This window comes from Natrix helvetica (genome assembly GCF_964273705.1).
Source record: "Natrix helvetica genome assembly, chromosome: 4".
Classification (NCBI taxonomy): Eukaryota; Metazoa; Chordata; class Lepidosauria; order Squamata; family Natricidae; genus Natrix; species Natrix helvetica.
Window position 1 is genome coordinate 145,137,328 of NC_138550.1, and position 14,927 is coordinate 145,152,254.

The 14,927-nt window shown below is 35.5% G+C and overlaps 1 protein-coding gene across 5 annotated transcripts in view; it reads left to right on the forward strand.

Annotated features, from left to right (window-relative positions):
- The window catches only part of VPS13B (vacuolar protein sorting 13 homolog B), a 391,865-nt gene that overhangs the window by 200,968 nt on the left and 175,970 nt on the right, over positions 1–14,927 (forward strand). For 3 of the 5 annotated variants that reach the window (XM_081951024.1, XM_081951025.1, XM_081951023.1), the window contains exons 27-30: positions 59–173; positions 7,360–7,501; positions 11,283–11,691; positions 12,820–12,928. In XM_081951024.1, the coding sequence (XP_081807150.1) occupies positions 59–173; positions 7,360–7,501; positions 11,283–11,691; positions 12,820–12,928 (775 nt within the window). Of the gene's footprint in view, positions 1–58; positions 174–6,739; positions 6,807–7,359; positions 7,502–11,282; positions 11,692–12,819; positions 12,929–14,927 lie in introns of those variants that run through there. The other 2 variants (XM_081951026.1, XM_081951027.1) reach the window with 2 other exon arrangements.

Sequence of the window (14,927 nt, forward strand, 5' to 3'; positions counted from 1 at the left end):
TCTACAAAATAATCATGTGACTTATTGATGAACTGGCTAATTTTGTTGGATACTGCAGAGATATGTGTGGTTGGTGAGTTAGAAGATCTCAGTGCCTCAGTAGATGTACAAGATGTCTACACTAAAGTAAAGTGTAAAATAGAAAGTTTCAACATTGACCACTACAGAAATAGGTAAGAATTTTATGTTTATTTTATATTAGTATTCATATAGAAACATACTATATTGTTTAAATGGTAATAGTTATTGATCTGAAGGACTGAGGTTACATATTTGAAATTATATTGCTATGTCATAATTTTACATATCAATATTACATTCTTGGTTGTAATTGGAAGTTCATCTAATTTGTGTCCAAATATGCCTCCTCACTAACATTTTAAATGAAGTTGTTGACATGACAAATTTCACCACCACGTAAGTCAAATCTTTGTTGTAAAAACCCAGATGGCGGTTAGTTGGCACCAGAGAGTTAGCATATTCTATCTAGAGTTTCACTGTTTACAGCTCTTAGTCCTATGTTAAGCCACGCTAAATGCTTAGCCTAGAACAAGCCTTCCTCCTCATCAAGGAGTACAGCTAGGAAACAGCTTCTTGTACAGGTAGTCCTTACTTACCGACTGCCTCATTTAGTGACCATTCAAAGTTACAACAGTTTGGGTGGGGAAAAAGGCTTTGCAACAAAATCTTGCACTAACAGCCATTGCAGCATCCCATGGTCACATGATTGCCATTTATGAATTTCACAATCAGTTTCCAACAGGCAGAATTAATGGAAAACACAGAAGTGAAATTTCAAGTCATGGTCACATGATACTCATGTGATTTTTCACTTAGTAAGCACAGTTTTAGTGATTGAATTGCTGGTCTGAATTGTAGTCGCTAAGCAATGACTTCCCTGTACTTCACATTTAACTTGAAATGCTCCCCCTTGACTGGAAGTTATAGAAGAAGCCATGACATATTTTTGTGATAGTATTGGTTACAAAGGCGGCGGACTGACCTGTTAGGCAGATACATTCCTTACTAAACTGTTTATCTATCTTTTTCTATCATAATCTCTGGCGCTAACTATATACTTTTCCTTCCTTTCATTTTTTCTTCTTTATTAAAAGTTCTGTCACATTCTTAACTAAGATAGTTAATTTATCATAAAAAATGAAATTAAAATTTAATCTCGCCATAGAAAAGAAAGATATCCTTCCTTTTGTGTATGATTTGTATGAACTGAAATTATAGAAAGTTGATACCATAGTGGTATAATATTCATAACATTATGTTCCATTAAAAAACTCTTATGTTCTAATAATTTGTTGCTCAGATTAAAAGTGTCAGAGAGTAATAGTGATATGTTGCTGAAATGTATTTTATACATAAGAAATAGCAATTACAGTAGTTCAGTAAAATTAAAGGTTTCTAATCAGCAATATGAAAATATATGAATTGCCATTTGGATTAACCTCATTTAAAATTATGAATGTGCTGAAAAAAGTAATGTGTAACTGGTCCTCGTGGTTACAACCATCGCAGCATCCCATGGTCCAATGATCAAAATTCAGGTGCTTAGCAACCAGCATGTATTTATGATGCAGTGCCCCCGGATCACGTGATTGCAATTTGTGATTTTCCCTGGGGGCTTCTGACAGGCAAAGTTAAAGGTGGAAGCCCAGTTCACTTAACAATCACAGTCATTTACTTAGTTATAATGACAGGAAGGTCGCAATATTAGGCGTGACTCACTTAATGACTTCATCAATTACCAATGGAAGTTCCAGTCCCAATTCTGAATGTAGTTCGAGGATTTCCTGAATATAAAAGAATTGTTATTATTTAAAGTCTAAAGAGTAAAAAAAAACAATTACAGTATCTAGTTATCTACATCAATTAAAGATGGGTCTGGGAATTGATGATAAAACAATCTTATTCATAACATGGCTGATGTAACAGTTATTGAGAAGAAGAAAGTCTGGTTCACTGATGCTACTATTCCAAATTGAGGAAAAACCATTGGAAAACTTTATGAAATACCTGGACTTGTAGATCAAAGTTGAATGCTTATGGACAAAGAAATCTGTTCTTATACTAATCATGATTGGAATTCTCAGAGCAATAGCTAAAGGACTTCCTTGATATCTGGAAATATTGAATTATCAGATCTGAACACCTAATTTTAACACCACCCTGCTTGGAACTGCCTATATTCTTAGACACTACCTTAAATATTCTTAATTCTTGATTAGGTTTTGAATTATTATGCTTTCACCAGTCTTAAACTCTGAATCTAACAGTAATTACACATACATAATAAAAATATGAATCAGTACTTAATAAAAGTAAAAAGAAGCATAATGCATATGTATAAATAATCAATCAATAGAGCAGGGGTGTCAAACTTGAGGCCCGGGGACCAGAACTGGGCTGCGGGATGTTTAGATCTGGCCCACGGGCTGTCCTAAAAACAGCAAAGGACTGGCCTGTGGTGCCTCTGCTAGCAAAAATGGAGCTTCTGTTTTCAGCCGGGATGATCTCCTGCAGCCCCCTGCCAGCGAAAATGGAGCTCAGGGAGTCCCGGCTGAAAATGGGGCCACGTGCACCCCACCCCAACCATGCCCACCCCAGCCCCTAGGTCAAACACAATCCTGATGTGGCCCTCAATGAAATTGAGTTCGACACCCCTGCAATAGAGTATTTTAACTAAAATAGATAACCAGTGGAGAAAATATATATATTAAAAAATATTGCGGTGAATTATACAAACAGTAGAGCAATAATTAGCAAAATTCAGCCAATTCCAGCTCGCTGTACTAGGTATGCAGCTGCAGGATGCTATATGCAAGTATATTTTTTAATCAATTCTCTGACAGGCCTTTTGATTAATTGGTAGGTTTGCATCTGTTGTAGTAAATCCCACTACTTTGTTGTTTGTAGGAGATATTTAAGGGAATTAAAAAGTAGAGACATTTAGCTGCCTAGTCCAGCAACTTCTGGTTTACTGCATAAGACTTTACCTGGAATAGGCTGCCTGATATACCAATATCCAGAATTACTGTCAGAAAAGATTTGGATGTGTTGGAATATATTATTGCCTCCTGGCATATGTTTAAGATCAGTGGATGACTGGAAGCTTAATACAGTCAACATCAGCATAACAAATATTGAAGTGCCATGAGTCCAGTGTACTCAGCTGCTATGGCATTTTCATAGCAGAAAGGGCTATACTATACCATAGCTTTCTGGAAATAAAACCAGGCTGGACATTTACTATGAATATCTTTGAAAAAAAGATGCTTTGCAAATGGGAACAAATTGCTCTAGGGCCAAAAAGGTAATCAGTTTGAAGGGGTGACTCATCGTGCTCCTAAATATCCCAGTGAGACCTTGCCACGATTACATTTCTTCTAGTAGTTTTGTGAATTTTGTGTTTCCCAAATATGGAATTGCCTTGGAAAATTCATTTTTGTCTGGATGCATACAGCTGATATTCCTTCTGTTTCTATGGTTGTTTACAATAATTGGGATAAATGTAGTACCTAATATCCCTGTTTCCTGTAGCATTAAGTTCACTATGAAAGATTCTATGAAATGCAATGTTTCTGCAGAAAAACAGAATATTTCTCCAGTAAATATCAAGGGTATTTGCAGCTGTTGGAGCATAGTGCTGCTGTTGCAACATCAGAAGAACCTGAGTTATGTTGGTTTTCATGAAGAAGAAACAAACCAGCTGCCTGTACACCATCTATGACTATACTATTCATTTAATTCCAGGCTACAGATTCTATCTTTCTGACTCTGTACCTTATTTGAACTGGAGTTAGACATGTCACACAATTTTTAGGAAAAAAACCATCTGCACTGGGGTTTCATTTAGCTTTCCATATCATCAGGTGTTGATAAAAGGAAAGGAAATCCTCATGTAAGTGGACTTACGCTCCTGGAAAAAGACAAGACGTAAATAAAATACATACACCATGAACAAAATACATTGTCTACTAATCATCAAGCAGAAGAACATCCTGGGTTATGCAAAATACTCCCACCTTTCCCATGATTTCTAGTGGTCTTGGGTTTTGATTGAAATTAAGGACAACATTGAGACGTGCCCAATGTGAGGAAAGGCTGAGAAATCCTTGAATCTTCCCATGCCTGGACCCAGCCAAGCATCTGAGAAAAGCAATTTATATGGATTTAATTACAGACCTTCCAAACACTCAAAGACACACTAATATAATAGCATTCTTCAACTTATCACATTTTGTCCTTGGCTATGCATTATTGTGAATTGCTTATTCCATTGCCATTAATAAAATCAAGCAACTCTTCTTGAAATGGCTTCAGACTTCATGGATTGCTTGAATGTATGATCACTTCAGTTCACCGTTCTGGAAAAACCATCCCAAGGTTTTGGGAATGCGGCTAAATTCCTAAACACTTTTGACATTCTCAACCTGATTGACAGAGTGTATCAACTCTATCTTATATGTGTATCTTATATGTGTATCAACTCTATCAATATATGGCTATTAAAAAGGCTGATTTGCTTGATTTGCTACAAAATAACGCATAACCAATCTCTATGCTTCTACCTTGTTCTATGCAATTATGAAAGGCACTTATTATATATTTTTACAAAATTACATTCTCTATCTTCCAGCATTAACAGTAGAGCAGTCAATAGAGGACCTACTCTTGGGTAGCTGAGCAAGTAAATTATTACTACAAAATATGCCAATGGGAGAAAACAGTGTTGACTTTACTCAAAATTTCAAGATTGATTTCCTTTGAAGCATTTATCAGTGCAAAAATTATTATTTTTTGGTTTACAGGCATATTGAGAATCCCAATTAATCCCAGGAACTGATGAGAATAAAAATCTATATGTGATCTCTGACTTGAAATATTAGATCTGAACATTGTTTATTGGGCAGGATTTAGATACCTGACACTGAAGATACCCTTGCCCAGAAGACAATGGGAGATTACTGCCAATAGGAGATTACAAAGCTAATTCGAGATTACAAGGCTAAATTCAATAACATCTTATTTAGGAGTTTGCCATTTCTCCTCAGTAGATTAGATTATTTTATTTTAAAAAACAGAAAGCAGAGTCTGATTATGAGTGGATTTTTAAAATAATCTCTGCATAAACCTTTTAGGCAGAATACAGATCCTGGAAACAATGTCTGTTGTTCCCTCCCTGTGCTGCAGTTTCTGAACCTTGCCTTTTCTGCTCCCCAAGTTTCCCAAAATTTAGTCTGCTGCTTGACTACTCTTTACACATGTTCCTCAGAATTGATTGTATTATCGTTATTTAACAGCTAGCATACCTCCATTCATTTCTGCATATAATATTCGCATGCCTTGGCATTATATATTTCCAGTAGGAGCCAACATCGTGATGACACAACGTGCGGTCTTGATACTCCGAGACCGCCGTTGACACTTTTGCCACTGGACGGTCAAGCTATGCAAATCTTGATTAGCTTTCTGAAATGTGTTCTATCTGAAGTTGCACTTGAAGTCAACCTGAAAACTTATGCTGGTGGAAGATAATACCTGCCCTTTGCCCACAGAATAACCATCATATTGTTGTGAGAGCGGCAATAATTGTTAGCTTGTTCCAAATGTAATTCAAGGTGCTGGTCATCACCAGTACTCATTGCATGAATATTACAATGAAGTTTACTGACTAGTTTAGTGACCACCTATCCGAATTAACTTTTGCTTGCCTGAACTATGTAAATAATATCTACTAATGACTCTTTCCTGTCATGCAGAACTAAAAGAGGGGATACAAAGATAGGCCTTTTAAGAATGGCCTGTTCACACAAACTTCTGGAGATCTGTTAACATCTGGCTTTTTTGGAAGATCTTTAGAAGTAAACAGCTAGAATAAGTTGCACCAAATATTGCTGTTTTATTGCTTCATTTTTTTTCTCCAAAATATTTTTTCTGTAATTTTGACTTGTTTTATATATCACCTATAACATTTGAATTGAAACAGTTTATTGAAACAAACAAACAACTAATATTGAAATTAACCTTATACACATGTTTTAATATTAGTGCAGTTATACAGGTAGTCCTCAACTATTCATTTAGTGACATTCAAAGTTACAACATCATTGAAAAAAAGTGACTGATGACTGTTTTTCATACTGTTGCAGCATCCTATGGTCACATGATTAAAATTCAGATACCTGACCACTGGTTCATATTTATGTCAGTTGCAATGTCCCAGGGTCATGTGATCACCTTCTCACAAGCAAAGTCAATAAGGAAGCCAGATTCACTTAACAACTATGTTATTAACAACTGCAGTGATTCACTTAACAACTGTGGCCAGAAATATTCTAAAATGGGGCAAAAGTCACTTAACAACTGTCTTGCTTATCAACAGAAATGTTGGGCTCAATTGTGGTTGTAAGTTGAGGACTACCTGTACAGATAGGCTAGCTTGTAAAATTGAATGACAGCTGCATGTACTTTAAAATTTATTTATTTTCATTTTTGTTTTGCATTGTTATTTATGATTATGTTGAAGCCCACCACCCCGCCCACCCTGCCCTCCTGATTAATGCCTGGAATTGTTTGAGCAAGATGGGTGGCTATAGAAATTGAATCAATCAATCAATCAATCAATGACTAAATACCGCTAAAATGTATATGTTTTTATGTAGTTGAAATGTTTGGATTCTGAACAGCTACTTAGAATAGATAAGGTGAACATTATGTTTTCCAGACCAGGAGAAGGCTGGCAATCTGGACATTTTGAAGGGATATTTCTACAATGCAAAGAAAAGCTTGTGGTGAGCTTTTTATGTAGTGGAATAATACATTTAACCAAATAATTACCCTAAAATCTAAATATATGACTTTATTTTCATTACAAGAAGAATGATTGCAACAATTATGATGTAAGTCATCACGTCGTTAATTTGCTCTTGCAGAGGTGGATGGGAAAAATCTGTTGAGTTTTGTTTTCTGTCCAAGTTCTGTAGCTCTTTTAATCCATCTCCTTCCATTTTAATGAAACTTCTTTCGTTCATAATTGAAAAGCAAATCGAGTGACATTATCCCTGAATAGCCATGTTCTACTTTGAGCCCTGCTTTTTGTTGTTGCTGCTGCTGCTGTTCTGCTGAGCTGTTGCTTCCAAATAATGAAACAGTGACATCTTTTTCAATTTTGTGATTTCTCTTTTTGTTAAAATCATTTGATCTGTGATTTTGGAAGTGAAGGACTCACAAGGAGAACCCAGATGTCAGAATGTGACTTAATTTTTCTTAATGCCTGTGAGTTTTTCCCCCCCTTAAGGCTCAGTGTTTGTTTTTCTGCTTTTTTTTTATCGATATCACCTCAAGCTTTGGGGAAGATTCTTGGTCTCTGGGGAAATGTGGAGGTGTCTTCCTCTCCTGTACTGACAAGCTGAACAGACGTACATTACTGGTTCGACCGGTCAGCAAGCAGGACCCTTTCAGTAACTTCTCTGGCTTCTTTCCTTCTGTAAGAAATCAGTGCAATATGTATGTTACAGAACTTCCACTAACAAACAGTATTTCAGAGAGGTGATGGTGAAGGCAGAAAGCTGTTCATCGAAGAATCCATTAGTCAAAGTCATATTTTTGTTTTTTAATGTTTAAAAAATATGTTCTGTTTCCCAGTTGTATTCTGGCTAGTGTTTTCACATGCAAAGTAAGTTGGCTAGAGTAGCAAAGGAAGAATATTTATCTTCACAACTTATGGATTTGAATTTAATTATGTGAAGAATGATGCATATATTTGGCCGTTTAAGAAGCTACAGCTGTACAAGTTAATAGTTATAGGATAAGTTCAAGTGTTTTGCTGCTCCACGGCTGTTAGCAAAATTACTGAGTGCCTATTAAAATATTTGAGATAATTTTTTGCAAACTTAAAGCAAACTCATTGCCAAAACCCAAAAGCCACAGTAGGATAATGCTAATTTTTGTTCAAAGTAACTAAAAACTTCCAAGATTTGTGAGTGAGATCAAGTTTTAACACGCTTTAGAATTCAAGGCTTAATGGGTTACCAATGGAAGAAATGGAAATATATAGATATAGGGGGAAATGAAAGCCTCTCCAGGATAAAACTCAAAAAAAGATATTTGCCAATATAGGGATCCTAAAATTGCCATTTGTTTTTCTCTATCTCATATATATTCTAAATTGTTATAAATATATTTTAGTGACTGCTAGAATACTTTTTTAAAATCAACTTTACTGTTGTTTTGTTATACTAGCTGCTCTTTGTATACACCATCTTTTTTATACTTGGCAAAATTAATATTTTTAAGACTGCCTTATATATTCATTTGTTACTTTCCATGGAGAAATCTCATGCATTCTAGGACACACACATATACACCCCATCTTCTACATATAGATTTTTTATTTTTTGAGCATGGAAAAGAATAACAAATTCAATTACCTAATTTTCTTTATTTTCATGTTCCTAACACACTACTGAAAATTTGTATAATTTCCCAAGGAGTAATTCTTTAAGTCTATTGCAACAAAAAATAATTTTAAAAGAACTTGATCAGCCCACTTCATCTAATGAACAGAATATTATTTAGTTTGTATGTAGGTACCCAAGATCTATTTTGATTGTGATGTAACTGCATGAGAATTAATCAAGAGATTGATTTTATTGCATACTAGCTGATAAACCTGGTATGTATTTATCCCAATGTATTAGAGGGAGCCCTCTTGTGGAATACTGCGGAGCTGTTACTATGCCAACTCCATTGTGCTGTACAGTTGAATCCATTTTAAGACACAACAGGCTGTATCTTAACAGAACTTGAATCCAAGATGCACACTATCACTGTCAAAAGTACTATGACTTGACACTATAGATATAATTCAGTCCTTTTCATTTCAGCGCCCAGGCGTTCCGGGGTTATGCTGGAACACACACAGTCACTCACAGACACAGACACAAACACAAACACAAACACAAACAGTCATTTACATACATATATTCATTCATACATACATGCATACATACATATGATAGAACATTTTTCACCACTGGTGTAATCATCTGTCTCTGGCAGTTTCTTCAACTGGACAGAAACATGCTCCGTGTCTCATTAATTAAACAGTATCACCAGTACCCAATAAATGGACTTTTTATCTTATTCTCATCTTTTGAACAGGATCCTCCAGAGAATCTATCGGGGCTTTTTGAAAACAGTCTTTTAAATATGTACCCCAGTCCTTGGGCGAAATGGGTGGCAGGCTTTTTATGGGGCTGTATATGTTAGGTTTGGAAACTTTGTTGCTCTCCTGGATATCCATCATTCTATCTATTTGGTTATTATTTTTATTATTCTTGTAGCCACCCAGAGTGTTGATGGATAACTTTATAAACCTGATAAATAAAATCAGGTTTAACAGAAGATCAGCAGAAGATTCTATTAGAGTACATTTGTTTTTAATGTGCAACAGAACACTTCTCAATAAGAAAAGCACAGTGTAGTCTCAATCCCACATTGTTTTTTTTCTGCTCTGAGAAGAAAGTGAGATTCACCATGTTGAGATTTTGTCTATGGGCAGTAATGAATGAATAGTCAGTGTTAGTTAATATATTCAATAAGATAAATTTATTCTTTAAAATGTGTTACTGGAAGTTCTGTTTTTTTAAATTATTATCCTATCAGGAATACACACAATTATTGTTCATGCAAAATTATTGTTTATATCTAGTCCAATCATTTTGTTCTAACATGAATTAAGCTAATTTACTAATATTTACTATTTGCCATAGTCCATTTTCACCATGCAAAAATACTTGTTCAGATTATGTAAAGTGAAATATAATTAATTTTTAAAATAATTTGTTAGTATTAGAAAGAAAATGTTCAATACAGTATATGTACAAAAACTACAACGTACACCTCACGTACAGAACTCCTATCTTAGCCACATTTCAGATATTATTCACAACAAGGTAAGCCTGGTAAGAAGGAAGGAAAGAAGGAAGGGAAGGAGGGAGGGAGGTATGTAGGGATTTCTCCAAATATAGAAGTAGCAAATAACAGGTAGTCCTCACTTAATGATCACAATTGGGACTGGCAACTCCATTATTAAGCAACACAGTTCTTAAGTGAGGCATCAGATGACCACAATGGACTTATGACCTGCTGTGATTATTAAACAAATCATTGGCAATCATTAGATAAGACATTACATCTGACTGTCCTACGATTTTACTGCTGGCTCCTCCATTGTCTTTGTTGGAAGTGACCATGGAACACTGTGATTTTCATAAATATCTACTGGTCGCAAAGCACACAATCTCAGTCATGTGACCATGGGGATGCTATGACAGTTGTAAATGTGAAGACTGGTCATAGAGTTAATTTTTCAGCACCGTTGTAACTTCGAATGGTTGCTTAATAGGAGAGCCATTAAGTGAGGACTACCCATATAAGCCATAGTTTTGAAACACATCTAAATATGGCTACATACACACACAACATGCATCTGGATTGGTCTCATTTGGATGTGATGCAAAATTGTGGCTTGGCATCCTTTACATGCATAGAGTATGCAGATGGATGGAATCTAAAGCATCCAGGGTTGATTTTCAGTTAATTGGTGAAACAAAAACTGTTCACAATTAACAAACTTAAGAACTGTATTATAATTTATTGATTGATAAAATTGTTGTGCCACCCATCACCCCTACAAGGTGACTCTGGCTGGCCATAGTTTCAAATCCTGATTTGATAATGATAAACGATTACAATTAATCCCTGTTTCTTACCTTTTGATTAAGTTGAAGTTGCAGTTTAATCAAAGTTAACAATGAAAAGATATTACCTGCATTTGTATGCAAATGTGAATCAAATAAAGAAGCGATCAGGAGCCTGAAGTTTGCTATGGCTTATCCTCTGTTTCTCTGAACCAATCAGCATACTCTATATCTGAAGCTAAATCATGTTTCTCAACTTTGGCAACTTTAAGATGTGTAGACTTCAACTCCCAGAATTCTGGGAGTTTACATTTACATGGCTTAAAGTTGTCAAGGTTGAGAAACACTATTTTAAAACACCTCTATAGATGAACAAATTTCAGTCAGTTCTGCAAAGAGACAGGGCATTTATTATTTTTCATTAATTCCCAGAAATACTTTCTTCTGCCAAGAAAGTGGATAACTTGAAATAAAAAATAAAATATTGACTCAGAAACAGTTTTATAACCGTTACGTAATGCATGCAGATTTCTTACGTCTGGATATTTCTGTTTCTCGGCACAGGCAACTGCAAAACTTTTGGATGGTTCTCATCAACAGCATGGATTTCTCTCTTTGACTTACACAAAAGCAGTCACAAAAAATGTCCGTCACAAATTGATCTCAAGAAATGAACGAAGAACTTTGCAGAAATTATCTGAAAGTTTTACAGATAGTTCTCCTCATTTTCTTCATGAGATTCTCCTTTCAGCCCAGGCATTTGATGTTGTTTTTTGTTTTCCTTTCCTCAACGCAATTGCAAGTATTTTCCAAACAAATCTTCCAAAGAGTCAAAAAGAGAAAATAAAATCTCCAGGCCAGCCTATGAGGTCCCATATTCTCACATCTCGCAACTTGCCACTTATTTATGTCAATACTGGGGTAATCAGAATCTTCTTCCCCCAAATGGAGAAAGGACCATGTAACACAGAAGGTATTTTTAAAGTTTGTGTACTTATTGAGAAAACACATACTTTGCTCCCGCCAGCCTCTGGGGAGCCTATAATGAATATTCTTTGGATCTTGTTTTCTCAAATGATTTATTGTATCATGTCTTTAATGCAGTTTTTCTTTAATTATTTTTAGTGTATTTCAGTAATTAAAGGGGGAAACCACTGTACTAATTTATGGTACAATATCTTTTTCTGAAAATAAGATTTTTTTTTAAAAAGGGTAGCTTTTTGTGAAATAAATATTTGATAGATTTGCTTGAGCCATGACTTTTGCATTAATGTGTGTGTCCATATTGCTAATTATGGCCTCTGGTTGTGTGATTCATTAGTGCATTTCTGTGGCATACCTAAATCAGTTTACTTACACACACACACACACACACACACACACACACTTGATTCTTCTGAACTGCATGTGAAGTTTGCTTGTTCTTTCCACATCAAGCAATATGTTATTTAGTGAAATACTTAGCACTCACCACACTTAACATTTGTAGCTAAAAGTTTAATTTTCAAACTTTCAAAACAAGCCTGGGATAACTCACTGGGTGGCCACAGATGGAGAAATTGAAAGCTTACATCCATCCTCAAAACATAGACTCATGGAGAATACTGGGTTTGCCTTTATGTATATATCAGATGTCAATATCAGCTTCTAAAATATAATAAAATCCTTCACAGGCTTAAAAAAAGTTACCCAAATGTAGTGTGTAGATTGATTGCTGTACTAAAACACGTCAGTTCTTTATATATTAGACTGATGCAGCATTTCTTCCAGTATAATGCAGCGCAGAGAGTGCAAGCCTTAGATTGCAAACAGCTATACTGAATTATAATATGTGGTTACAAAACCCAGTGGATGGATTGAGATTTTGATTTAAGCCAAAACCAACCAGAGCCTATTATGGCTTAATGCAATGCATGCACTTGCTGTGAAAACTGCCTTTCTGTGTGAATTAGTATCAATAAATAATGTATTATTTTGTTAGTAATGATTTCACAACTTAGTTGTTCAAAAGTGACCTCAAATCATATTTATCCACTCCAAGTTCTTTTGTTAATGGCTGACTTTTATAACGTGTGGTGATTATCTTCCATTTCTATTGCAGATAAGACAAACACGGAAGATACTTTGGTACTGAAAATTGGTTCTGTATCAATGGTTCCTCAGGCTGACAATCCTCTTAGTAGAGTTGTGTTGAGGAAAGACATTTATCAGTAAGTATTAAAAGTTAACTCATATAGCTCAAAGCGTACAAGGCATATCACAAAAGTGGTGTAATACCAGTGCACTTTGATTCTTGTATAGAGGGTCTATTTGCATATAGTAAATTGAAACAACAAAGGGTTTCAATGGGATGCTTGGAGGGCAAATCATTGTACTTCTTGTCTCCACCTAAACAGTATTCAGTCATCTAACATAGAAGTGATCGGAAAAAGATATGGATTAGTCAGCCTAAATTTGGTTCATATCACTGTTGTTACTCCATTCCTTCAGGGTCATTTTTGAAGTGATGTAGCTAAAATTAAAAGAAAAGCCATGGAATAATCTGCATTTCTTGCAATCTTATCTCCCTTTTCCTAATGTGTAAAGCTTGCCATAGAGCCAAAGTGGAATCATCTTGGTTCTTAATAGTTTTAATAGCCAGAGGAACAAAATTGTAACCTTTATGACTTACAGCTCCAATTATCTCATTTGTGATCTTCTGTGCATGAGACTATGGATATATTAATTTCAGGGAGACAAAAAGTAGAGGGTAGATTCTACTTTTAAACTATTTAAAATCTTTAAATAGTTTGCTTTATTGGAACATGTTACTTTGCCATTTTTGTTGTCACTTGGAGTTAATTATAGTGTTTTTTAAGTGACAGGACTTAGCTGGTGCTTATAGGCTTGTTTGGAAACCTTCCTGGGAGAAGTAAAGAACAACAGGGTCATTAGCATATAATAGCTCATGGATGCCTCTATGTGATAATGTTGTTGTTAGTTGCAAAGTTGTGTCCAATCCATCATGACCCCAGGGACAACGTTCCTCCAGACCTTCCTGTCCTCTACCATCCTCTGGAGTCCATGTAAGCTCACGCCTACTGCTTCAGTGACTCCATCCAGCCACCTCATTGTCTGTTGTCCCCTTCTTCTTTTGCCCTCATCTTTCCCAGCATTAGGCTCTTCTCCAGTGAGCCCTTCCTTCTCATTAGGTGGCCAAAATATTTGAGTTTCATCTTCAGGATCTGGCTTCTAAAGAACAGTCAGTGTTGATCTCCTCTAGGACTGACCGGTTTGATCACCTTGCAGTCCAAGGGACTCAAAGGAGTCTTCTCAAGCACCATACTTCAAAGGCCTCAATTCTTTGGCACTCAGCCTTTCTTACGGTCCAACTTTCACAGTCATACATTGTAACTGTGTGATAATACTGGGGAACTAAACAATGTACTTATTAGAGCATTTACTTTGTAATGAAATTTTCCATATTCATTGTTACTTTTTATGCATGCTTTAATAATTCAGTTCAACACTTCAGAAAACTACATAATTGGACTTTTGTGCATTGGGAAGCAAACCAGGCTAAGAACACAAGTGAAAAAGCAGGCTAATCAATGATCAAAATAAAGTACTTTGAGCTTTGAAAAAGCTTTCCCTCATCCCCAGAAAATTGTTCACTTACACAAAAGATATTTTTGCAAATACTATCTGTTTCAGTAGCTGAATAGTGTGAAAGTGATTTTCATAATGTTAAATGGTTCGCAGACTTGCAAAATGCTGGACCATTGATGTCATGTGGATCAAAGCTGTGAAAGAAAGCAAAGTTCTAAGGCAAAGTTTCACAGTAAACACATTTTTGTGTGTGAATATCTTGCTCTGGATTATGTCACTGCCTTTGTGAAAACCACACTAATCATAAGTAAGCAGAAAAACTGGAGAACATATGTAATCAACCTGATAAAATAATATATGATCTTTACTAGATTTGGCATTGCTGGAAAACATGAAAGTATAGTTGCAAATAATACCAAGTGAGAAAAGTCACAGAAATACAGATGAACAAGTGTCTTATGCTTCCTGTTGGTCTGTTTCTCAGATGTGGTGTATGTTTTTCTGTGTGCATATGTTTGAAAAGTACACTTCAATAGAAGTAAGTCAGAACCTTCAAAATCTTTCTCCAACAGTAAAACATTTTACAGCCTTAAAAATGACAGATACTACTTTTGCTCAGAC